The sequence below is a fragment of the Theropithecus gelada genome, chromosome 15 (assembly GCF_003255815.1).
Source record: "Theropithecus gelada isolate Dixy chromosome 15, Tgel_1.0, whole genome shotgun sequence".
Taxonomy (NCBI): domain Eukaryota; kingdom Metazoa; phylum Chordata; class Mammalia; order Primates; family Cercopithecidae; genus Theropithecus; species Theropithecus gelada.
In genome coordinates, this window is record NC_037683.1 from 84052129 (window position 1) to 84079365 (window position 27237).

Below are 27237 nucleotides of genomic sequence, written 5' to 3' on the forward strand. Positions count from 1 at the left end.
CCACCACCCTTGGATTGATGCAGAAATGTAGGTTAAATCATGCAATTCATGTCACACACACACACACACACACACACACTACCAACACCACCACCCTTGGATTGATGCAGAAATGTAGGTTAAATCATGCAATTCATGTCACACACACACACACACACACACACACACACACTACCAACACCACCACCCTTGGATTGATGCAGAAATGTAGGTTAAATCATGCAATTCATGTCACACACACACACACACACACACACACACACACTACCAACACCACCACCCTTGGATTGATGCAGAAATGTAGGTTAAATCATGCAATTCATGTCACACACACACACACACACACACACACACTACCAACACCACCACCACCATCATCAACATGATCATCAACTCAATTCCTGCACAAAATCCTTCACTTCATAGTTTTCCCAGTGAATTAGGAGAACATTCAAATCCTTACACTAGCCTAAAAGGCCCTGCACAACTTGGCCCTGGTCTGCCTCTCCAACTTTATTCCCCACCATTCTCTCCTTGCACACCATACTTCCACCCTGCTGGTCTTCTCTCAGTTACTGGCAGGAGGAGTACCCTCCCTTCTGTCTCAGGACTTTGCACTGGCTGTTTCCCCTGCCTGGGCTCTTTTCCTACTCTTTCCCTAGCAAATGCCTGCTTATTCTGCATAGCTTGGCTTGAAAGTCACTTCCTCAGAGAGCCTTTCTCTGAGCCCCAAATATATCTTCTTGTTAGATGTTCTCATAGCACTCTGTATTTGTTCATCACATACTTAGCAGAGCTTACAATTAAGTATTTATTTGTGTAATTCTGGGTTTGATCTCTGATGCCTCTACTAGGCTATGAGCTCCCAAGGAGGCAGGAGCTTCATCAGTTTTTCTCATTACTATTCCCCATTACGCAGGAGAATGCCTGGAACAGAGTTGGTTCCAAATATTTGCTGAATCCATGAATGAATGAATAATTAGGTTAGCTGCCCAGAATGACTTTCAGGCTGGCTGGCAGGCTGACACAATGGGAGAAACACAATCGTGGTTTTTCATGAGGAGCAGCAGCAGAACACCTTGGTTCTGTTTTGCTGTGGAGAGACAGGCATGCTATTTGAGACTGCTTATTTTGCCTTAGTTGTTTCAGTGAGCTTGTTTTTTTTCTTTTCTTTTTTCCAACAGGGTCCCACTCTGTCACCCAGGTTCTGTCACCCAGATTGTACAGTGGCACAATCACAGGTCACTGCAGCCTTAAACTCCCAGGTTCAAGCAATTCTTCCACCTCAGTCTCTCAAGTAGCTGGGACCACAGGTGTGTGCCACCACACCCAGCTAAATTTGTTTTATTTTGTAGAGATGGGGTCTTGGTATGTTGCCCAGGCTGGTCTTGAACTCCTAGGATCAAGCCATCCTCCCCCTTCATTTTAAATGAACATAAATGGAACAGAGAAGCCTAGAGGGCACCTGGGTGTTTGAAGTAGTGAAGGCTCCTACATCTACCTGGAGCTGGCTTCCCTGCTGGAAGAAACAATGGCTTTGCAAACTTTAGCTTTATAGGGCTTACCCTTACACATGCCCGACTTCATTTTTTCCTACAGTTACTACTATCTCTAATAACACCTTATCTCTAAGTAGCCTTTGACACTGTGCCATTTGTTTCATTCTTTCCCAAATTTTGGTCTTTGGGTATCACTTTCATTAATGTGGCACATTTACACATCACCGGTGCTATTATTTATTAATGTTTATTTTTTTTCCTTGAATGCATCCCACTCTGACATTGATGCAAATTTTAGCTTCATCAAAAACAATAATATGCATGAATGTCTGATTATATTCATTTGGGCTTATATTCATTTGGGAAAGAACGTTCTTTTTCTGGGCTGTGTTCTTGCGTGAGGGGAACACCCGGGTTGACCTCCTTTCTGTCCTCAAACTGTTAAGAATATACCAAAGAACAGAGAGTTTCAGTAACTTGCCCAAGGTCACAGGGTTAGTAGACATGACAGAACTGAGATTCAGTGTCTGGTTTCTGCCTCTGTCCTGGACTGTTCCTGTCACACTAACTCAAACCATTCTTCACCGAGTTCTCTACCCACACCAGGCACTCCGTAACTATGAACTGTGGTTGGACTAATGATGACTTCCAAAAGCAACCTCTTCATCAAGCTTTTTCTCTGAGTACATTATATTCTGTGCAATGCTGCTGGCATCTTGGGACATTAGCTACCTCTTTCCAATGTGTAATTTTCTGACCCATCTATGAGCCATGTCTCATTTGTATTACCAGGATGCCCCCTGTTTTCATGATGAATGCCATTTTGACATACTTGTAGAGACAGGTGAATCTCCTCATGGGCAGTACAATGTATTTTTCATGGTACTGTCTAATTTATCCATGATGGGTGATTCTGAGACTCTCCAAGGTATCACATGTCAGTGACCTAGAAACTCTTCTGGGAAGCCACAGGATGGCTTCAATGGTGGAGGAAGCTCCCTTCCTCATTTCCTAATTCTGGAAACCAGTGGTTTCTGGGCAATTCTCTACCTTCCTGACCATCAACCTTTGGCAGTGCACTGTGTCTTGAATAGCTGCAAAGTTGCCGATCCTGTTCTTAAATCCAGTTCTTAAATCCAGTCCTCATTTAGAATTAAACCACATACTTGAGCACAGAAATTCCACCACGACATGCTACACCAACTTGAGTTGCTGCTGTAGATCTTCTTTTTTTTTTTTCCAGATAGAGGCTTGCTCGGTCGCCCAGACTAGAGTACAATGGCGCGATCTCGGCTCACTGCAACCTCCGCCTCCAGGATTCAAGTGATTTTCCTGCCTCAGCCTCCCGAGTAGCTGGGATTACAGGTGTCCGCCACTGTGCATGGCTAATTTTTGTGTTTTTAGTAGAGATGGGGTTTCACCATCTTGGCCAGGCTGGTCTCAAACTCCTGACCTCATGATCCACCCACCTTGGCCACCCAAAGTGCTGGTATTACAGGGATTAAAGGCATGAATCACCGCACCTGGCCCCTGCTGTAGATCTTAAACTCCAATCACACTGGCATTCTTTCTGATCCCAGTTGAAAGCATCCAGACCATTCCTACCACGTGGCTTTTTCCCTTGCTGTTCTCTCTGTCTGGAATGTCCCTTCCCCAGCTCTTTTCATGCCTGTTTCCATTATTTACATTTCGGCTCAATGTTATCTCTTCAAGCCCTTTCACTGACCATTTTCTATAACATTGTATGCCCACATCCTTACTGCAGTGACTCTGATCCTACTAGTTGGACTTATTTTCTCCCTGGCAGTTATGACCACCCCAAAGTATGCTGTTTATTTGTTGACTTACTGTTTCCCCGAACCCCACAGTAGATGTAACTGCTATGAAGTGCATGCCAAGGCCTCTCTTGTTTACTGCTTTCTCTTCGTAATAAGTGGTTGCTAAGTAAATAAATGCATGATGTGGTCCAGTCACTGCAGTGAGGTGTAGGGGAAAGCGCAAGGCTCTGGATTCAGACGGAAGCAGCCTTCTGTTCTAATGCAGAAGTTAAGAGCGTGGGTCTAGAAGTCAGATGGGCATGGATTCCAATTCAGCCTCTGCCACTTCCTGGCTGTGTGCCTTCAACAAGTTCTTTAACCTCTGCTCTTCATGTAGATCACTAGTAAATCAGCACTAATGAGTCACAGTGTATCATGTGCCTGGCCTGGTGCCAGCCACTGTAATAGCCTCTCAACAAATGTTAATTGGTTTCCCTTTCCCTAGAAATGTCAGAAGAAACCCATGAAACCCAAGACATAGTTTTTGTAACACACTTGGTAGTTAATAGAGAATTCAGGCATCCCTGTATTCAATACAATCTGCTTAAGTACGACTCGACTGCCGTACATTTGGGAAAAAGCAGTGACATTTTCAGCAGTTGGCTATCTTATGTAGACTCCTGATAAGGTTGATAATCTTAAATCCACAGGAAAGAATCCAGTCTTTTAGTGCGTGACCTGTTTGATAGAGGCGTCCCCCGCCCTGTATATTCAATTACTTGCTGTAGAATAGAACCGCATGCACCATGTATAGTTCCTTCAGTGCTTGAACATTATGTTCCTCAGGTGGCACGAGTGACTTTGAAGTACTTGTCAGCAACTGGCTTTCTTGTAACAGTACTGTAACCATTCAGTTCACAGTGACATTTTACTTCTGAAGCCCTTGTTCAGAATATTAAAAAGGGCACATAGCAGACTTCATCCTTTTGCTTCAAGGCCTGTGATTCTGTAAAGCTAGCCCCTCGACTCAGGAGAGAGTCACTGGCCTCAGTGCATGTTTAAAACCTGTTTTCAATTTGGTTCAGTGGTGTTAAGTTGGTCAATAAATATCACTATTGAGTCTTATCATGGGGGGTATGATTCCCCTTTGTGCTTTATCACAAACAGTGAGCTGGATTGATTGAAAACTATTTCACCAGGACATCTGAGATCACTCAGACCACTTTCTTTGTGAGTGCATCATGGTGCTTTTCTATCTCAAAAAAAAAAAAAAAAAAAAAAAAAAAAAGACTGATGTCTCTTAGATGCAAAGTTGAGAAGGGAGGTGTTGAAGTTTGCTAGACTCCACCTGGATTTGCAAAATATTTGTAAATTATAAATGATAGGTTAAGGCCCTGGGTTCTTCTTGTTCTTCATAGCAATGATAGCTTATTATGTCCAAAACTGGTGCCCAAGGGCATGGGACAAGATCTACTGGCGTTTGCCAAAAGTGGTCCTTCATGTTGACTGTTCAGACACTCTAAATGCCCGATGTCCTAACTTGGTCTTTGGTCTGAAGACAGAGTGAGCAGAGCAGAGGGTGACGTCGTGAAACCCTGTAAGGGATGATCACTGGGGACCTGCAGCACTCTCTGCCTGGCTTTAGTGTGTGAGGACTTGGAGCCCCTTCAGATCTGTCCTTTAGGACTTTTTACAAATTGAGGCAACTATATTGTGTCATTTTTCTTTGAGAAGCAATAAGAAGGATTTGAATTTTGGGTTCAGAACCCAGGTTTCCTCAATCTTAGCACATTGACATTTTGGGGGGGATAATTCTTTGGAGAAGATGTCCTGTGCATCATGGGATGTTAGGCTGCATCCCTGGCCTCTACCGCTAGATGTTAGTAGCGCCCCCTAGGTTGTGACAACCAAAATACTTCCAGCAGTGCCAAATGTCTCTTTGCCGGGTGGTGGTTAGGGGGTGCAACTGCCCCTGGTTGAGAACCAGTGAGATAGACCTTGACTATGGGAGATTATCTTGTGGTCACAAGAAAGCCTGTTTGAGAGTACTCAGCTTCTCTGGGTTGTCCTTGGGCCTTTCAGACCTTTGAGTTTCCTGGAGAATAGATTTTTATTTTTAGTTTTTTAGAGATGGAGTCTCACTATGTTGCCCAGGTATGATCACAGGCATGATCCCACTGCCCATCAGCATGGGAGTATTGGCCTGTTCCATTTCTAACCTAGGCCAGCTTACCCCTCCTAAGGCAACCTGCTGGTCCCTCACTCCCAGGAGGTCACTACATTGATGCTGAACTTATTGTGGACGCCCGATCAACACAGCACACCATAACCCAGAACTCCTGGGCTCAAGTGGTCCTCCTGCCTCAACCTCACAGGCAGCTGGGACTACAGGTGTGCACCACCGTGCCAAGTGGGAATAGATTTTTTGATTGGATGAACTAATGATAAAAAAGAAAAAAGTGAGAGAGAGTAGTATATAAATACATTCATTCCCTCCTCTCTTCCTTTCTCTCCTCTGCATCTCTGTAAGTTTTCCAGAAGGGGAGAGATGGGGTTTGGAGGAGGAGAAAACTAGCTGAACTGAAAAAGCTGCAGCTAGGAAGCCCATGCCTGCAGACTGAACTGAGGAGCCTGAGGCTTGTAGAACTTCAGATGATCCTGATATTCAAGTTCAGGCATCAGCAATTTACCGCAGGCAGAGTAGAAGACAGTATCTGGAGGCAAACTGGGCACCTGCCAGGACCCTTGACAAAATTGCAACGTTGGCAAAGCCGTTCTGCTACCACGTGTCTTTGTGAAGCCTCTCCACACCCTGTCTCACTTTCCTTGCCCTCCAGACACTCAGTTGCTTCATGCTGGCTGCTGGCTGCTCAGGGCCCACCTCATGCATGCTGAGCCATCAGCTTCCATGTCACCTGCCCCAATTTCAACGCTCCTTTCCTGAATGCTGATTTCAGCTATTTTGAGGGTTGAGAGGAGAGATTCACATACTTCACATTAGGGGGAAAAGAGTCAGCAGGTTTAACTTGTTCAGGGAATATTTCTACTCTTAAAAGAAAGTTGTTACCCCTCTTTTAGAAGATATTTTGGAACAAAGGGCTTTTTTATGGCTTATCTAATTTCCCTGAAATGAGCATTATGGTTGCATGTTTTCTAGCTGCCATCTCCCCACTCTTCAATGACACCTATGAGTTCCATAAACTGAAGCTGCACTTCACAAGGGACTCCACACAAGGTGACCTGTGAATTTCCCACAAGATCCAAGTTGCTTAGCCTGACATATAAAGCCCTTTACAGCAATTTACCTTACTAACCTCTTCTCCACTTATTTGCTCAAGTAATGGTGGAAAAGATGAATACAGACCCTGGCCCCAACCCATCCCCAACCCCCACAATGCATAGAATCCACTGAGGGATACATACAATAAATCAGACAAAAAAAAAAATACGGTGTCCACATTAACCCAGGGTAGGTACAGGGGGCTTGGGAGCACCTGGTACACAGAACTAACCCGGAGGCTAGTTCCAGGCTGGTCCAGGGAGGACACCTCATGTCTCCACTCTCTCTGGCCCCCACAGGCCCACGCCAGGCATGCTCTGTCATGCCTCTGACTTTGTACATAACAGTCCCTCTGTTTAGAGTGCCCTGTCATTATCTGTCTGAAAAACGCTTAATATCCTTTGTGATACAGCTTAACTGTTACCTCCAGGAGACTTTCTCAGAGTGCATCTGGCCCTCCCTTCCTTTTCTCTGTCCCCTCTTCCTACTGCTAAACCGTGTCCTTTCCTTTGAGTTAAGTCCTTACACAACACCTCTGTGATATATATGAGATAGATATGTGATATATATCCCACTGATTTGTAATGTGTGTTTAGGTGTCAGTCTTCTTCAGCAACTTCCTTCAAAACCGAGGCAATAAAGTATGTCTTTTTAACTCCAATCTTGTGGCATAGAGCCTGGCACTTGAAGTGCTTAGTAAATGTCACTGAATGAATGAACCCATTCAAACTAGAATCTGGAAAATATTATAGCAGGATGTCTCCTTTATTCCTTTGTGTATTAGGTTATGAGATATATACACAGAAGAGTCCATAAAACATATATGTCCAGTGTAAAATGAAAGCCCACATAACCACAGCCTGGGTCAAGGAATAGCCACCTCTATCCTTAACTCACCAGTGGGTGTCCTCTCCTTGAATTGAGTGTGTCACTAAGATGAAGACTCAACATCCTGCATTTGACCTGAAGTTATTGGGGTCTTTTTCCAAGCAAGCACTCATCTTGAACCTTAGCACTGATGTCCTAGATATCAAATATTTGACTGAAGGCCAAGCAATTCAGTCAAACATCACTTGACAGACGTGGTCTGAAATCTAGCTGCAGGAAGCGACTCGCTCCACTGGATAGTATCTTGCAAAAGATCTTGAGCATCTTCCTTTCCCTTACATATTGAGGTTGCAGGCTTATTTGAACTCTGTCCCATTTGAGGGAAAATCAACTAAAGCACGGGCCTTGCTGGGATCATCTGCTAATAGTTAGTCTGTGTGGAGATCAGTCTATTTGTTGGTGGCTGTTAATAAAGATCAATTAAAATCTTGCCACGTCATTAAGAAGGGGTGTACTCTGTTTTGAGTGGAAATCAACCATCTGCCTCGCTGTGTTTGGTCAGAACACAGCCTTTGGAAAGGCCATAGTTACAGGATGCATGGCAACCACTGCTATCATGGTGAGGCTCAGAGCTGGTGGGGCTCTCTGCATGGGCCTCAACTGGTCCTGCAACTGGGCTCACACAGCTCTCTCTTCCTTCCTCTGCTGCCCTCAACAATCAAGGGCCAGCGGGTGGGTGGGCCGGCCTTCCTTCCTTTCCTTTCTTTCCTTCCTTCCTTCCCTCCTTCCCTCCCTCCCTTCCTCCCTTCTTTCCTTATCTTCTCCTTCCTTTCTTACTTCCTTCTCTCCCTCATTTCCTCCCTCCCTTCCTTATCTCTGCACATATACAACAATCATGACTTTTTCAATAGATATTTCTTGAATGCAGCTGGAATTTTCTTCTTGAAAACAAAGTTAGCTAGCTACTTTCAGGAACTTAACTCTAGAATCCCCTTTGATTCCACTTTCCTTTCTCACTCCTCCCCGCCTCCACCCTGTGCGCGCGTGTGTGTGTGTCATGAATCCATGATCACTACATTTAATTCACATTTTAAATTCCTTTATAACAAACGTAGCTTCTTTTTCTCATCTTCACTGACATTTCTGACACTTCAGCTTTTCTAGTTTCTTTATACGTAGTCCCTGAAATCTTTTTGTTTGCTTGATTGATTGTTTAAAGCAGATAACAACATCACTCTCTATCCTCCGCTTCAAGGAGTTTAATTCATGCACCAACTATTTTCTGAGCACCTACATTGTATGAGACACAGATTGAGGTGTTGGAGACACTGCAGTGAACAAGGAAAATGTGGTCCCTGCTCTCACAGAGCTGGCATTCTAAAGGATTTTTATATTCTAGAACAGAGCTATCTAATTCAGTAGCCACTAGCAACATGCAGCTATTTAAATTAAAATCTCAGTTAATTAAAAAGAGAAATATTAAAAATTTGGTTTCTCATTTATACTAGCCATATTTCAAGCACTCAGTAGCCATATGTGACGAGCAGCTGTGGTATTGGACAACATAGATCTAGATGAGTACCATCACAATAGATTCTGTACAGGGCTGTTCTGAAGAATTTCCAGACTTACCACCATTCTGGGAGTCTAAGAGATCCCTGCAGCCACACTGTGAGATGATTTATGATGACACCAGATTACAGTTACCTCATATATAATCTTTCCTTCGAAACATGTAGGTTATGTCTAGGATGCGTGGAGCTGATGGGTTTATTTTTATTTTGGGTGTCCTGTTTTTACTTACAAGATGGTTAAATTAGTGTGGTGGAATAGTATGGAGAAGTACTCACTTCTCTTCCTGTATTTCAAGCAGGTACTGGCTCAGGAACCCCCACCCCAGGGAACGGAAGGTGGCAGCACAGAATCCAGAAACAGCCCTTGAGTTTCTCTGGCTGCTTTTTCCAAATGTACAAGCTCTCAGGGACCTTAGAGGGTTTTCAGAAGGGGCAACAGAAAGGAGGATTTGGGGAATAGACAAAAATGTCTTGGCAGAAGCAGGGCTGGAGGAGAGAAAAGAGAAATGTGAGTCTGCATATACATGTGAGAGTGTATGAGAGTGAACGCTATTCCAAGGTTGGAATATTCCAAGGTTATATCAAGAGTTCACCTTTGTGGAAGGTGATGAATGATGCTTCTCTAGCATCACAAGCCATTGCCAATTTCAAAAGGAGAGCCTCCTTTGAGATGGAGAATTCTGTAGCCATTTGGGGAGGTTCCTCTTCAGGATCTAGTTACTCTTCTCTGTTACACAAAGTCTCCAATTCCATCCTTTTGGGGCTAGATATCATTAGCTTCATCTGACCTTTTATACTACTAGGGTTCCAGTCTTTAACTCTTTTAAAACTCTGGTTAAGTTACTCCCACCATACTTCTTTCTGTCATCCTCTATTCCTACAATGCCAGCTCCTCCAGCCACCCACCTTCCCCTGGGCTATTGTCCTCATGTGATGCTAGGCTTTCTGCCCCCTGAGCTCTTATCGCTGTTCCCTTTTTCTCCTTTTCCCCTGAGTCTTCTGGAACCCAATTATCACTGAATACAAACTCCTCTGCTTTCTTGTACCTTTTTATTTATTTATTTTTTTGAGACAGGGTCTTGCTCTGTTGCCCAGGCTGGAGTGCAGTGGCACAATAATATGTCACTGGAGTTTTGAACTCCTGACCTGAAATGGTCCTCCTGCCTCAGCCTCCCAAAATGCATGGGCCACTGCATCTGGCTTTCTTTCTCATGTTTTTATGAGTCCACTTCCCCATTTTCTTGACTTAATTAAAATCCATCTTGGAGGAAGACACCACCTCTCTGTAACCTTTTCAAGTAGAGGTTGCACATTTTCTACATTGTGGTTCCCAGAGGTAATGTCTGCATTTTTATTGATACTCTTTGTCTTTTCAAAACTACTGTTTTTCACTTTTGTGCAAAAAGCCCTTTCTTTTTTAAGTTTCAGATCATCTTGATCAAAGTCTTCCCGTTCACACCTTCTGTCATTATTGTAAACAACTTCAATATCTGTATTGATAAACACAGAAGAATCTAGCTTCAAGATACTTGACCTCAACTTCAGCATGTTCTAGAACCCATCCTCGTAGCTACCCCTGGAACTTATCGTTATTCGAAACTGCTTCACCTCTTAATTCTGAACACCAATTTACTATTCCCTGACCACATCGTATCATCACAGCCTTCAGGATCTTTAGTCAATGTAATTGCTTCTCAGGCTAGAAGTCTAGTCCTTTGATTATTCCTTTTTCCTCTGGGGTTTTCACCAACTTTACACCTTCCTTTTCCCTTCATCTTAGACCTCACAATGTATAACTTCAAGAACCCTTGCAAATATCTTTAATAGCCCTAGTCCCTGTTATCTCTGCCATGTGGGCACAGCAAAGCCTCAATCTTGGATTAGTCCAGCCATTTGTCTTTCCTGTACTATATCCGGGTGCAGAGTCATGACTGGGAAAACATACAACTTATCTATGCAAAGAGGTGGCCCAGAGCACTCCTGTGATATGTACCAAGTCAGTGACATCTGCCATTTTCCTAGTGGTGATTACACTTAGAGCTCTACTACATTGTGCTTTTTCTGTCCCTCCTGCCCCGCTGATACATATACAGCACTTCTCTCCCTCTTCCCTAGTAAATGCTTTGTCCTGCTGCTCATTTACTCTTACATCACTGTAATTGGTTTTTGCACTTGCCACTGAAATAAAAATCCCTGGGCAAAAATCACCAGTGACTTCCTGAAGGACTAACTAAATGGACTTCTGTAAATATCCACCCAGTTGGACTTTTCTCTTGCATTTGACACTGTTGACCACTCAGTATTCCACTCTGGCCTTCTCTTCTCTCTCTACTTGTGCCCTCTGGTAAGCTCACCCATCATGGCATTAACCATCATGGTGGTTATATAGTTGATCCCTAAATCTCTATCTCCAGTCCAGCTTCTACTGAGCTCCAGAGTTCTATGTGCAAAATAGCCTTCTTCATGGTTTTCCTGGAATTCCCATAGAAACCTCAAACTCAGTTCAATCTTGACGGAAAAAATCCCCATACCCCCATAGTTCCTTGTCCCAGATTCTCTATCTCAGTGAATGACATCACCCTTTAGACTAAGCCAGAAACCTTGGTGTAATCTCCAGCTCCTTTGTTTTAAATCCTCATCCGCTTTTCCCACTATCACCCTCTGCACCATCTGATTTCTTCTCAGGTTCTTTTGATTGTTCCTTCCTAAAATTTCATCCTGCCTGTTTCCTCCATTCCAGCTGCTGCTGCATTAGAAATTTCCTCTCACCTCTCACCTCCTACCTCAACCCCTCTTATGGACCTTCCACATTTTTGTTTGGGAGCTCTGATGAAAACATACATCTTGATCATGGTACTATTCTGAGCATGGAGTATAAGTCCTCCAAGATCTGTACCCCATCTCTCTCCTCAGACCCTTCTGTCCTACTTCCTGTCTCTTGCCTCTTACTCTACCATCAGCCGTACTAAACTATCCATTGCTCCTGGAACTTTTTATACTAATTCGCAGTTTGGAAGGCCATTCTCCCCTCCTTACACCTCCTGCTCTCATCTGCCTGAAACATCAGCTCATATTGCGTGGCTCACCTCAACCCTCCCTTTCTCTGCAAGGTCTCATCTCCCACCCCAGGTAGAACTGACTACATTCTTTGGCTCCATCTCTACACATGCATTGTCAGTGTCAGCTGGCCTTTCCTGGACTGTAAGCTCCTTGAAGACAATGCCTCTGTCACAGGCATCTTTGTGCTCTGGTTTCCAGCTCATAGTACAAACAAAATAAATATTCATTGACTGAAGAAAGAATTCAAAGTGGAGTCCAACCTGTGAGAAAATGCTAATTAAATGTTATGACAATAGAACAAGTGTTGATCAAAACAGCGTCCGGAATCATCACAAAGGCCTGTCTGCAGATAGCTCTGTTATTAGTAAATCCGTGAAGCTTCAGTTTGTATTAGTAAACAAGTCAGGTGGGTATTCTCTATAACGTGAGCTGACTTTCAGGGACAGAAAGTGAGGATGGTGCCTCATACTGGCTTGCTTCCTTAGCAATTTGTGAAAACAAAACCCAACAAAACAATTCTCTCTTTCCCAAAAGTTGGCACTGGCTCAAGTTTTCTTTTCCAAAATACTTTCTTTGGTCAAGCAACACTCCCCACGCTATAGCTGTTAGGCATTAGTGTGCTCTGAATCCATTAGAGAAGGTCTGTCCAGAATACTAAACAGATGCACAGCCCTGAGTCTTGAGAACTGGCGTTTCACAATTGCAATGCATAACAATAGTCATCTTCTTCGTTCATGCTGCTCTAAGCTTCACCACAAGCAGGCGTACTTTAGAGACTGGCTCCTTGAGCTGTACTGATTTCCACATGGGAAGTGAGGAACAATTAATTTGAGGCAGAAAAATAATTCAGGAATGTGTTTTGGCTTTACATGCACACACATGACAAAAACAACACTTTAAATTCAGCCAACATCACAGAGACAACATGGACACCAAAAGAGCAAGGATTTTTTTTTCATAGCAAACCTTTGTACTAAATATATACACATATAAATAAAGCAAAAACAAAACAAAAACCTTCCTACCCCAGACTACCTATTAATTTTAGATGGAGAAGCCCTAGGCAGTAAGAAAAAAAAACATAACCCAGGCATTAAGTAGATCGGATAGTTAATTTGGAGTGAATGGAAAGGGCTAGATAATATTAAGTTGTCATGGTAGAAAGTAAGTTTTGGACATTCTGCTTTCACATTACTATCTAAACTTGTAAAAATACTCAGAGAAGCAGAAAGGAGGACTAAATTTAGACCCTTACTTAATGCATTCAAGAGCATGATTCATTTTTCTCCTGCCCTGGTACAGCCTGGGGAATCTGAATATACAGCCAGCAGCACATGGATGCCCTGTAAATAAATGAAAGTTGCATTCATTCAGGGGCTGGAGAAAGCCAGAGACACCCCGTTTTCCCTGCCAACAAAGGTACACTTTTAGGTACCTCACACACCAGAATGCAGAACCAGATTTCTAAGCTGGCAAGAGTCCATCTAATTTTAGCTTTGCTCCGGCCTTGGCATGAAATGCTGCTGGGCTGGAAATGAATTCTGCTGTTCCTCTCTTCTAAGTGGCTTTTCCCCTCAAGCTCCAGTGGGATCCTGACCAGCTCTGAGAGGCCATGTCACATGGGTCACACAAATGAGACTATCCAAAAGGGTGTCATCATTTGGTAGCCATGCGTTTAACAACCAGGAGCCCAAGTTGCTTCATGGCAGCCTTTAGGTTGGGTCTTGGAGAGCTAGGATTCTATATAGCAAACACGCGAGGACAATCTTGGGCTCTTTGAAAGAAACCAAACAAACCGAAAAGGAACCAACCACACAACAACAGCAAGTTGCATTCCCACAAACTAAATCAGGGCGGTAGGCAGTTTCCGGGTAGAGCAGACAGTCACAGTCCCTTCCCCAGGTTCCTTATCGTCTGCTTCCAATCACATTCTCTCACTCTCCTCCGCTGCCTAAACCCAAAGCAAACGTTTCAGTCTCCACAGAGAACTGGGATGAAGGCTGAACTATCATTTGTGTAGAGTCCAACACGGCTTAGAGGTGAAAAGCATCTAAATTATATTGTGACTTTACAGCGACTCCATTTTCTTTCCTTTTGGTTTAGTTTTAAGCACATTTGGAAAGTAACCTTACAAGTTTCATTCCAGTATCTTAGGCTTTATTGATCTTATCGATCTTTGGTCTCTGTGTTTAGAACAAATAACAGAAGAAAAGGTGGAAGGCATATCAAAAACCTGTAGTAAGGTAATGTTGCCTCCCAGAAGTGAGGGCATCAAAGCCGCCCTCTCTTCTGAGGTGTGTGATTGATGTTAAAAACCCACCCCAAGGGCCCTATTGTACATCCATATACGTCCAACCCAATTAAGAAAGAGCATTTTCCCAAACATGAAATGGGCTCAGCAATTCTGAAGTAAAAAACAAAAAGAGTTAGCTATGGAGCACGTGCATTCCGTTAGAAATGAGTCACTCTGCGAAGGTGTGTTTGAATGAGCAGCACTTCAGAAGGCCCACAAGGGGTACACCCACAGGATGGGACTGGCAGACCCTGGGCAGGGCTGTGGGTCCAGGCGGATATGAGATCCGATCAGCCTGAAAACATGCTTCACAAACCAACCTGGACACGACACAGGAAAGAGGCAAGACATCATAGGGCAGCATAAACGATTTGTGCCTTTCTCAAATAGCTTGTAGTTGGGACTCCAGAGCAGTTCTGAATGACCAGGTAGGGCAGTCACCCAATCCCCACTGGGCCCATCCAGGGCCATAACATGAATATCAAATCATTTGGAGGACAGGAATATTCAATGACTTGGGCCAAATGTCATGACAGGTTTTGGGGGTAGCCTTCTATATCCATTTGAGAAAGGACAAATACTCGTTAGCACTAGACAGAAAACTGGCTGATTTAGCTTAGAACAGTGGCTACCATTGTAGCACGTTCAGAACATCGAAAAGGAAGGTGAGTGGTTGGGGAAGGGCATCATGAAGGCTGCACCTATCCAAGGCTGGGTCAGTTATACATTGGGATTTGGAGTTGAAATTTATTCTCACACACGTAGCGCTCCACAGATCTAATTAACAGGGTGGGAAATCCATTTTCATATTTCACTCACACAAAACACTTCTTCTCTGTCTCCAGTGGGTTTTCAAGTTCTAAACTACAATCAGCCCTTCTTTTAAAATGACAATAATAAATCCTCTTATTCAGCCAGATGGTGGTGTTTGTTGCACTAGGCTGGGTTCATAGTACAACATCAATAAATGGCCACTTGTAGAGGGACAGACAGAATCCCATTTATAAAACACACCTACACCTCCCTCCTTCTCCCATCCCAAAATGGGGCATTGTCAAAACATCCCTGGGGGCTTAATCTCTTTCTGGAGCAGAAAGGAAAACTAAAAAAGGCAAAATAATATAACTAAGTGGAAAAACAACTTCTCGGGGGCAAATAGCACATTTAATCCCTGAGGAGAATGGTCATAGGTGGGTTTTTAAAAAGTGTTGTTTCGCCTTTATGGACCATTTGAAAGCAGGCTCTCAAAAGGATTTTTCCCAGTCCCTGGCAAGCTGTCTTGGTGAAGGCTGCACATTGTCAGCCAAAGGTATTACAACCAGGAGATGGAGTTAAAATTCTTCCTCAGTGAGTTGGCTAAGTCTCATGAAACAAGTATTTGTTCCAATTAGGTGTTCCAAAAAGTCTTGATTGCCTTAGATAACGCATTTTGAGAAGGAAAGTGTGTTTGTTCAAAATCCATCGTGGAAGAATAAATGACGTACCGGTATGTTCTGTTGCCAGGGTACACATCCTCTTCACAGGCCTGGAGGACTCACACTCTTTGCTGCCTTGTCCCTGTTTTCCTGGTCTCAGTCCTACGCGGGATGGGCAGTGGGAGGGGGCATGCTAACTAGTCTCTGCTCCTGCTCTTAATAAGCTATACTACCTGGTTATGTAACCCTAATCGGTGTCCACAGTCCAGGGCTCAGATGGCTGGTCTGTCAGCAAAAAATGTCTGAAAAATGTTAATTCAACAATGTTGGAGGGATGTTATTTCCAGAACTAAACTCCTCAGGGGAAATGAGAAATTGTTGCTCCTGGGATTCAACTCCTCCACACTGAACGATGTTTCTTTAATGATGCTTTCTTCCCAAAAAATTTCCCAATGCCTGGTGTGTCCTGACATTTGGTCCAAATAAAATCCTGGAACAGACTCCTAGGATACAACTATCTTCAAACTCCACACAAAAGGAGTGTTTATTACAGAGAATCAGCATCTATTAGGGCATGAAACCTTGGGGGCCTGCTGGCGTTCATTCCCCACGCTGAATCGTTTCATAATATAGATACTATTTTCTTTTTGGCATTTATAGCAAGCAAGTCAGTTTATGACCTAAGGCAGTTTCCATACTTCCAGGCAATGAATACTAGCTTCCTATGAGTCTCAATAGCACATAATTTAAGACAGTGGGAAAGGGAGTTGGAGAATAGTTTCCAGTGCAAGAAAAATACCATGCAGATGTTTGCCCTTACTCTTGAATTCTGATGGTGAAATTGAGCATTGTTTATTTGTTCTGAAGTCCAACTCAAGAAATTTATTTTCTAAAGGCTGGGGCTGGTGGCTGGGGTAGAGGTGGGGAGGTAGTGACATAAAATATTCCTGATACTGAAATATTCAACACATGGCCCTGGGATTTTGAATCATAAAGTAATTTAGATCTTTTTAAGTGGTTCATTTTTTGATGAAATTTGGCATACCAGATGTCGATTTGTGTCACAGAACATGACATACGTAAGAAATACCCAAGAACTACTTTGCTAAAATTGTATATTCACCTTCTGTAATTTTTTTTCCTCCAAGATAGCAAGCTAGGAATCAGTCCTCTATCTTGAGCCATTTATTGAGAACAAACAAATGAACTTGGAAAAGACACAACCGAATTGAATTTAAATACCTGACTTTGGTGTATGAGAATCATAAACTTGCTTACGGTCTATCTGGTCCGCAAACACTTCCCCATAAATCATCCAATAGGGCATGTAGAAGATGTTCTTGGCCAGTTTCCATGATGGCTCCTCATTGGGAAAAAGGATGGCTTGCCTGGCAACTCCAAAGCTCATCAGCACCACCAGCATAATGATGACAAAGTACATCATGTCTATCATCTGGAAGGGTGGGGAAGCAGAGGGAGAAACAATAGAAAACCCATATGATTGAGTGTTCTTATAAATGCTGACAATGATGGGAACCTCTGGAGGAGGTCCACTTTCTAGACTGCTGGTAAGGGATGTTTAGACAGGCAGTTGTGTCCAGATAAGAAGATGCTTGGTCTATTGAAGCCAGTGTCCACAGAATTCTATCAGTGATTCAAAAAACAGTTTAAAAAGTGCAACACAAATGAAGCCTCTTCATTTTTCATTGCTGTCTGTAGGACCCAGTCAAGGCTAGGCATAGGAGTCACATAAATGGAAGCTTAGGCCTCTATGTGAATCAGGTGCTTTTTCTGTACTCCTGGAGGAGGCCAGTGTCCTCTTTGGGTCTCTTTATTCTTAGAGAAATTGGAATTGGGATAGTTGAACTATTCCAAGAATGACTGCAATGCTGCAAACCTCCTTTCTAAGTTCTGAAAGGCTAATGAATAATTGGAAAGCTCAAAAAACAAAAGCAAAGCAAAACAAAACAAACAAAAAAATAAACTGCTTATAAACAAAGCTAGGATAAACCAAATATCCATTATATTCTTACTCTTGTGACCCCACCCCACTGCATAGTATTCTACCACCAATCAGTCTCTCAGACAGAACTGCTGTTTGTATACTTCTCCTGCAGTGTACCCCATTGGCTATGGAGGGTGTTTTCTTGGGCATTAGAATCATGCACCCTAATGAGTCAGACCTGTACCTGCTGTAGAAATGATGGATTTTCATCTTGACATGTTTATAAAGTCCTCCAGGCTGCTCTCTAAAATAATGTTATCTCTTGTTCCTCTTTCTTCCTTGTTTCTTTCCATGATGTATGTTATTTGGGATCTGTTTCTTAAATGCCAAATTATTTTCCTTTTATCACTCAAAATATTAAAAAGATGAGGATGCAATAACTATTGATTTTTCCTGGCCAGAACTCATTACCTCCTCCTTTTATAAACAGTTTCTACCCAGTATGGCCACAAGGTAGGTGTGTTTTCCAGGCCGCATTAAATATGGTACTGGCCCCGGCAAGAGTGATAGAAGGCAGGGATGTGACAAAGACAGGCCAACCAGAATCCTTTTATTGGCTTTGCTTTGTTTTGTTTCAAACTAAAGCTGGGAGAAAGAAGTTCCTTTTGTCTCTGTAATGGGGTGAGTTCATTGTCTCTGATGCTGAGTCCTCTGCCAGTGCAACTGATCAGAGTAAATGAAGCCGATTTGCAAGAGAAAGAGAGCAAATCCTGACAGTGGTTGGGTCCCTGCTTGTAGCAGCCCCTAAGGCCAGTTTCATTATGCCCTTCAGTAAGTCAATATATCCCTTCTAGGCTTAAGCTAGTTGGAGATTGGTTTCTATCGTTTGCATCAAAATATAGAATACAAAAGACTTTCTCTTAGATATTATACTTCCTGAAGGGATGCCCATCCACAAAAAAAGCCTAATGCTAATTTTATCAATGATAATGGAGGCTTCAAATTAGTCTTACAATTTTATTTTTTAATTTTTATTTTATTATTATTATTTTTGAGATGGAGTCTTGCTCTGTCACCCAGGCTGGAGTGCAGTGGAACAATCTCGGCTCACTGTGACCTCTGCTTCCTGGGTTCAAGCAATTGTCTGCCTCAGCCTTCTGAATAGCTGGGATTATAGGCGTGCACCACCATGCCCGGCTAATTTTTTTGTATTTTTAGTTGAGATGGGGTTTCACCATCTTGGCTAGGCTGACCTCGTGAGCCACCCGTCTCAGCCTCCCAAAGTGCTGGGATTACAGGCATGAGCCACTGTGCCTGGCCACAATTTTATTTTAAAAGAGTACATTCTATGGTGTCTGTTATCGGAATTCAAACATTATAGCTTTCCTTGTATGCATTAGGACACTGGGGTCTAAACTAGTTTCAAGGCAATTTCAAAATGCATCTCACAAGTATTGCATGACTTCAAAACCAAACAGGAATATCTTAAAATCTGACATCCATTCATATTTTAAAATTGTCTTTAAAGTTGTATGCTAATTAGTTATTTCTTATATAGTTTAGTGGTCTCAGAACTCTTTTAAAGTGAGCAAGCCAGCTGTGTCGAAACAGTTTTATAGGAAACGTGGGTCTGTTTTTCATCCTCTCTCTCTTTCTCTTATTTTATAAAATTCTTTCATCATTTATTTACAAAAAATTCTATCAATGAAAAAGCACACATGGGTCCTTCATGTTGTGTTTATTTACATTGATTAAAAGATGGGTTGGGAGAGGAAGGTTTGTGCTCATGAGATTTAGAAGCTAGTTTGACCTAAGGAAACTCAGCCAGTAAATACAGAAACTGTTCTAATTTAATTTCTCAGGGTTGTTTTTGTTCAGATTGATTGTGCTGTCTATCCAGAGGGTCAAAACAATCAAAGAGAAGAAACATTCTTCCCAAACACTTAGCTTCATGTATTTCAAAGAAGTCTTAGCTTTCATACAAATACCAAAATCTGATAGTGGAGTGCAGAAATAGAGCATTATTAGTGGGAACTGGGGCTGGCCTCCTCTTTTTAAAGCTAAATTGTCCAGTTGGTTCAATATTAAGAGAGATGATTCTGTCCTAATCTTGTAAATATCTTTCTGTTGTGTTCTACAGAAGAGAGCATATAATATATATAATATATAATGTGTATATTATATATAATGTACTATATATAATATATACAATTATGTATTATATATAATATATACATTATATTTTATACTCTTCTGTAGAACATACATAATATATACATATGTTATATTATACATATCTACATTATATATAATATATACATATTATATAGCTTATATACATTATATATAACATGTGCATATTGTATATTATGTAATATAATATACACATATGCCTGTTATATATAATATGCATTATATAATATACATTATATAATACATTATATATAATATATTATATTTTATATATATTATATATTATATATTATATATATAATACATTATATATTATATAATATATATAATTAATAATGTATTATATAATATATAAGATATATTTTTTATATATACTGTAGTGATTAAACACATGTACTTTGGTGTCAGAATACCTGGGTTTTCATCTTGACTGTGCTAGTAAAAATAGCTACATGGAAAAAAATCCACACAAAAAGAGTAAAAATAATTACAAAAACAAAATACAACCTTTCTTAAACATTAAAAAAAACAAAGGAAAGAAAAAGAAATATAGCTAGGTGTCCTTGAACAAGCTGCTTAATCTAGTTTTATTTGTAAACTAGGAATAATAATAACACATTTATTTTATGAAGATTAAATGAGTTGGCATGTGAAACAACGTGGTAAGTTCTTCATAAATGTTAATGTATTCTTATTATTAGAGTTGGAAGGAGGTCAGGCTGTGGAGTCAGAGAGAAATTTGAATCCTATTATTGTCCCTTGCTTAGTCTCTTATTCAATTGTTTATTAAATTATTAAACACAGATACGAAAACCTATTTCCGGGGGGTATGATGATGACATGTCTGACATGGTATCTGGCACACAGCAAATGACAGCTATTATTATTGTTTTTATTCTGCATTATGTAAGTGAGCTTAGTACTAGGCTTAGAGAATTCCATTGAGAAGTGGAATATGGAGGAAAGGAGTCAGGGTTTTGTTAAGTGATTCTGGACCAGCAGCAGATCAGTGGGAGTCTTTCCGGATATGCAGGCTTTCCGTGCTGGGAGGCATTTGGTGTACTGGCTTCTTACATTATGCAAAGATTCATAGTACCAGTTTCAAAATGGACTCCTAACGATTGTGTGTCCAGGAATCTCATCAGCTGTCTGTCCCTAGGCCACAAGGCAGGGACTTACTTGCCTGTTTTGTGCTGAATGGGAACTCCCTAATGTTGAGAGGCTTTCGGTATAACACATCTGGGCACATTTTCTTAAGTTCCAGCCTGGTAGTCCATCTGGCTCATTGAAAAATTCTATAGGCATATTTTATGTACCTTCTGGATCAGTGCATCCATTATTGAACTTATCTTAAAAGCCTCTTGAAAGAGAAGCAAAGTCCCCAAATATACTCATTTTCTACTTATTCTTGACGGATAAATTAAGTCATTCATAAGTTAAAAGGTAGAGAAAATGCAGTGCATTCCTCTTGCACACTCCTGAGTAAGGTTTCATTCTAGTCAAAACTGGGATAATTATGCCATTATTAAGATGATAGACATGGATTTTAGAATAATCTCACTGCATTAGCATAACTTTAGTTATCCCAAATATATAAATGCTACCAAGGCTTTAAAGGGTAATATATTTGGCTTGTTTGGGTCTTTTCAGATTTTATTTGTTAAAATAAAATAAGGTAGCAATCAGAAAAAACAACCAATCTGAGTATGTAATCACAGAATGCAGTAATTCTCAACAGAGGCCAATTTCATTCCCTGGGGGACACGTGGAGATGTCTGGAGACATTTTTGTAGTCATAACTGCGTGTGTGTGTGTGTGCACATGTGCATGCTACTGGCATCCACTGGGTAGATACTGCTAAATATCCTATGATACACAGGACAGCTTCCTAAAATAAGGAATTATCCAGCCTGCAATATCAGCAGTGTCAAGGTTGAGAAAACGTGGCCTAATTTTATAACTATTATAGTTCTTTGCCTTCATTGAGTCCACTTGAAAATACATTTGAGAATCTCATGAAAGCTTGTCCCCTCTGTCCAGAAAATTCACACACCCACACATTTATATATATAAATTGCAGAGAGGGTCCACAGATTCTACCTCCTAAGCCCTATCCATAGACTCTAAATCTAGACTCTCTGCTTTTAGACAGGAATTTTCACCACAATCTCAAATTCATTGTTAAAGTGCAAAGAAGATGATATAACAGGCAGTATAATAGAGTAAGATACACATTTTTTTCCTAGTCAAAAAATCCCCAATTGAACTGGGGTTCTGTTTTGGGTAAGTAACTCAAGCTCATGAATTCGAGTTTTTTTCTCTCTAGAATGAGTTTGGTGATATTTGCCCTAAACAGTGCTGGTGTTATAAATACCATTTGTACAGTAGGGTTGAGAATATGGCATAATAATTATACTCACCAATTTTTCCTTTCTTTCATTGTATTTAGAAAATGCAGTTTGAACATAACGATAACAGATGTAATTTGTCAACCACCAGCTATGAGCCAGACACAGCTGGTCATTTAGTATGTATTATTTCTTTTTTTTTTTTTTTTTTTTTTTGAGACTGAGTCTGGCTCTGTCGCCCAGGCTGGAGTGCAGTGGCCGGATCTCAGCTCACTGCAAGCTCCGCCTCCCGGGTTTACGCCATTCTCCTGCCTCAGCCTCCGGAGTAGCTGGGACCACAGGCGCCCGCCACCTCGCCCGGCTAGTTTTTTGTATTTTTTAGTAGAGACGGGGTTTCACCGTGTTAGCCAGGATGGTCTCGATCTCCTGACCTTGTGATCCGCCCGTCTCAGCCTCCCAAAGTGCTGGGATTACAGGCTTGAGCCACTGCGCCCGGCTGTATGTATTATTTCTAATTACAACAATAACCCTATAAGATATGCATTTATTATACATCACTACTTTAGAAACAAGTAAATCAAATCTCAAAGGGGTTTAAATAAATTGCTCAATGTGTTATATCCAATTCATTTTGAATTCAAATTCTTCTGCTCTTAGCATGAGTTTGTCAGTGATTTTGTAGGAAAAGTCGTGGTTATTTAAGATTCATTTCAGTAGAGATACACATACACATACATACACAGAGCTGTTCCATAAATATTGAGTTAGCAATGATATATATAGTAAATCTTGAGTAATAATAATAAAGAACATCAGCCAGGCATAGTGACTCACACCTGTAATCCCAGCACTTTGGGAGGCTGAGGCGGGTAGAGCACTTGAGGTCAGGAGTTTGAGACCAGCCTGGCCAACCTAGTGAAACCTCGTTTCTAATAAAAACAAAAAATTAGCCTGGCATGGTGGCAGGTGACTGTAGTCCCAGCTTCTCGGGAGGTTGAGGCAGGAGAATTGCTAGAACCTGGGAGGCAGAGGTGGCACCACTGCATTCCAGCCTGGGTGATGGAGTAAAACACTGTCTCAAAAAGAACATCTATTAACTAATCGTTGGTTTCAACGGCTCAAGTGAAGTGAAAGATATTAGCAAAGAGGTTTTTCTTTATCTTTTTTTGAGAAAAAATATCTCACCACTGTCTTAAAATCTGGGCTCAGGTGACCCTCCCACCTCAGGCTCCCAGGTAGCTGGGATCACAGGCTCATGTCACCACACCCTGCTAATTTTTCTTTTCTTTTTTCTTTTTGTTTTTGAGACAGAGTTTTGCTCTTCTTGCCCAGGCTGGAGTGCAATGGCATGATCTTGGCTCACTGCAACCTCCGCCTCCCAGGTTCAAGTGATTCTCCTGCCTCAGCCTCCCAAGTAGCTGGGATTACAGGCATATGCCACCATGCCTGGCTAATTTTGTATTTTTAGTAGAGTTGGGGTTTCTCCATGTTGGTCAGGCTCGTCTCGAACTCCCGACCTCAGGTGATCCTCCCGCCTTGGCCTCCCAAAGTGCTGGGATTACAGGCATGAGCCACGATGCCCAGCCCTAATTTTTCATTAGTTTTTGTATCATCAGGGTCTCACTGTGCTGCCTAAGCTGGTCTCAGAGTCCTGGGCTCAAGCGATCTGCTTGCCTTAGCGTCCCACAGTGCTGGAATTGCAGGCATGACCCACCGTGTCTGACCAGGAAAAAGGTTTTTCAGTAAGAGGTGTTCGTCATGGTAGAACAAATGTACTTGGGTTTTCCACATATATCTTGTAAAGGTGAAAAAGGGGACACACTCAAAACTGGGAGAACTGATTAAAAGTACCCAGTTCTGGCTCCAGGCTCTTATTCTTCCTCTAGTGAGTTTTGAGAGGAAGCTCATTTACTGATGTACTCCCAGATGCACATGATGCTGTCCTCCTAGGGCTCAGTCTCTATGGAAAAAGTGTGGAAACTGGTGTGTGGTCAAGGACTGTTGGAACAAGTCCTCGGCCATTTGTAGGGCAGCATATTAGCTTGCTACCTGGGATTTTTTCTTCAAGAATTTGATAAGTAGGAGCATCATTCCGGAACCTAGTTCTTAATAGAGATCATTTTCCAGTAGTGTAACAAACACATGATGCATGATAGAACTTAATGTTCAATTCAAACCCAACCCAACCCAACTCAGCTCAGCGCAAATAAATTATATTTTTCTTTCCTTTGTGTAGGGAAAGGCATTTTCTAGAACTTTATTTAAAAACACAGGTTCTTTAAAAAATTTGTTAAAAATTTGTAGTGGAGACCCATTCCTTCTCTAATACCCAGCTAAAATGTAACCTGTGTGTGCTTTTTCTGACCTATATTATCTTTTCTATGGTTTTGTTGTACTTTATACACACCTCTGTTACAGCATTTTTCACATGGTATGGTAATTCCTCCCTCCCTCTCTCTCTTCCATCAGTTTTAATCTCATGGAAAGAACATCTTTGTATACCCAACTCCTAGTCCAGTGTCCAGCACAAAATAGATGATCTTTATATATTTTTCAGTAAATGAATGAGTGACTGATGGATAAATTACCCAGTTTTGTATATAGATGTAGTCAAACCCCCAAACATTCAGAAGGAATTTATAAAATAAAACGCCTCCAGGGCCATCTCATTTAGACTTTGATAGCAGGCCCAAAATAATTATTTCCCTCTATCTTTTATCACCACTCCTCATCTGAAAGCTTATAACATGGAATCAGAAGACCCTGCTTACCATTTTTCCAATCATCATTACATACGGGCCCAAATACTTGTTCACGCCGAAGATGTCTAGGAGACGGATGTACCAGTAAATGATGTTCACGCAGTAGATGACCCTCCCGTCGCTCCTGAAGGGCTGGTCTTGGAGACGAAGGATCATTCCGACAGAGAACAGAAGGATGGCAATGAGGTCCGTGACATTCCAGTACTCCTGCAGCCACACCTTCACTTTCTGTAGCAACTTCCCTGGCTCTGACATCAAAATCTATAAGGCAGGAAGGAGAGCAGAGTTAGGTCTGGTTTCTGTCTATATTTTCAGCCCCATTGGGAAGTGCTTGGTCTGTTGGCTGATGTTACTAGCTTGCTTTGTCTACCTATATCTACTTAAATACTTGCATGCTATAAAAGTCCAATTGAGCTAAGCTTAGGTGATTATTCAGCTGCAGTATTCCAAAGGCACATATAAGCAATAATTTTGATTCTTTGGGTGGTGGTAAAGTTCTAAGACAACCTAAGAGTTTTGCTATAAAATGATTCAATCCTAGTATGCTGCAAATCTCTGAAGTCTCCCTTTATCTCAGTAAACAGTGCCACCATATTGAGTTCCTCAGGCTGCTCACTTGGGAAGACTCCTCCATTTTTCTCTTTCACATCCCACATCCTCTGCACCAAGTCCTATCACCTCTATTTCTAAATGCAACCTAGCCAACTACTTCTCACCACCTCCACTGCTGCCGCCCTATTCTAAGCTCCATCACATCTTGCAGATTGCAGCAGCCTTCTAACTGGTATCCCCATCATCCTCATTGCCCACTTACCCTCAACCCATTCTCTGAGCAGCACAAAGAATGATCTTTAAAAGCCTGGATCTTTAAAGATCTGGCTGGCGATTACCAAGTTATACGCATAGGTAAAAGCTCATCAAGCTGCACCTTAGGAGTTGTTCAATTATAGATAAATTATACCTCAATTTAAAAAAATTTTAGACAAATGAACAACAACAGAAACTAAAGCAAATGATCATAATTGTATGCTTGAGCTTTCTGATGACGTCCATTACAAATAGTGAAAAATCCAAACTCTTTACAGTGGCCTCATTTCACATCCCACCATATTCTCTACCCTGCAGCCATACTGGTCATCTCTTAAGCATAACAAGTTTATTCGATATTCAGGATTCTTGTACTTATTCCTTCTGTTCATCACTTTCTTCTCCCAGATCTATATTTGGCTCCTCTTCATCTTCAAGGTCTCTGATCAAATGTCCCCTCTTTAGGAAGGCCTTTTTTGACTACTTTAGCTGCAGCAGACTTCATGTCCCCAAGTCACTGTCCAATACATTACCCTATTTATTTTTTTGGAGTTTTTATCACTATATGAAGTTATCTTCTGTATGCTTGTATATGTATGTGTGTATGAGTATGTGTGTATGCCTGTCAATCAGTCATCTATTTATTCATCCATCCATCCATTTTTCTTTCCTATACTGAAACTCTGAGGGCAGACCCTTTGTACCCCAGGCCTGTTACATAATAGAAACTCAATACATATTTGTCAACAGACTGACTGTTGCGTAGGCACTAAGAGCAATTTCCAGTCCCTTGCATATCCTAACTCCTTTGTGGGACTCTTGCCTTGCCTTAAACTTAGAGGGGCTACCACACATGGGTCTATGAAATGCACAGCTGGACAGCAGGAGTTGCACCCATCCTGCACCACAGACTGCCCCAGCATGTGAGAAGCCAGGGAACCCCACTTACTGAAGCTGCACCAGGGCCACCTTCCTCAATTGCTGGTGTTTGCCTCTGAGGATTCCATCTCTTCAAACCATGACCAACCCCTTTCCCCACCTCAGAACCTCTCAAAGGAGAGGAAAGATTGGAGGCTTGTGTGAATCCTCATGTCCACTATAATGATTTATCTAATTCTGAAATACTAAGGAAGACAGGTTTTAGTAAGTTAGGGCTGGGGCTTGGAAGGTGGAGCAGGGTACCAGGAGCTGCCTGGGAGCCCTATTTTTCATAGTCAGTGTCCTGCCCTAAGCCCTAGCCCAGGGTTTCTAAACTTCAGTGCACATCAGAATCACCTGGAGGGCTGGGTAAACTATCCATGCCGGGCCCTCAGTCTGGAGTTTCTGCTTCAGTAGGCTGGGGGTGGGGTAGAGGATTTACATTTCTGACAAGTTCCCGGCTCCTGCCTGGTGGCCCCAGTTTGAGAACCACTGTCCTAGTCACCAGCAATCTCTGCAGCTGGTGTTGTCCTGATGGCTTCTCACTCCCTGGCTGCA

General features: G+C 41.9%; 1 protein-coding gene across 26 annotated transcripts in view; it reads right to left on the reverse strand.

Annotated features, from left to right (window-relative positions):
• Positions 1-27237, reverse strand: part of TRPM3 (transient receptor potential cation channel subfamily M member 3) — a 904668-nt gene that overhangs the window by 39923 nt on the left and 837508 nt on the right. For 23 of the 26 annotated variants that reach the window (XM_025359898.1, XM_025359896.1, XM_025359895.1 and 20 more), the window contains 2 exons: positions 24964-25215; positions 16985-17159 (listed from right to left, as the gene is read on the reverse strand). In XM_025359898.1, coding sequence (XP_025215683.1) covers positions 16985-17159; positions 24964-25215 — 427 coding nt within the window. Of the gene's footprint in view, positions 1-16948; positions 17160-24963; positions 25216-27237 lie in introns of all 26 variants that reach the window. The other 3 variants (XM_025359877.1, XM_025359879.1, XM_025359874.1) reach the window with 1 other exon arrangement.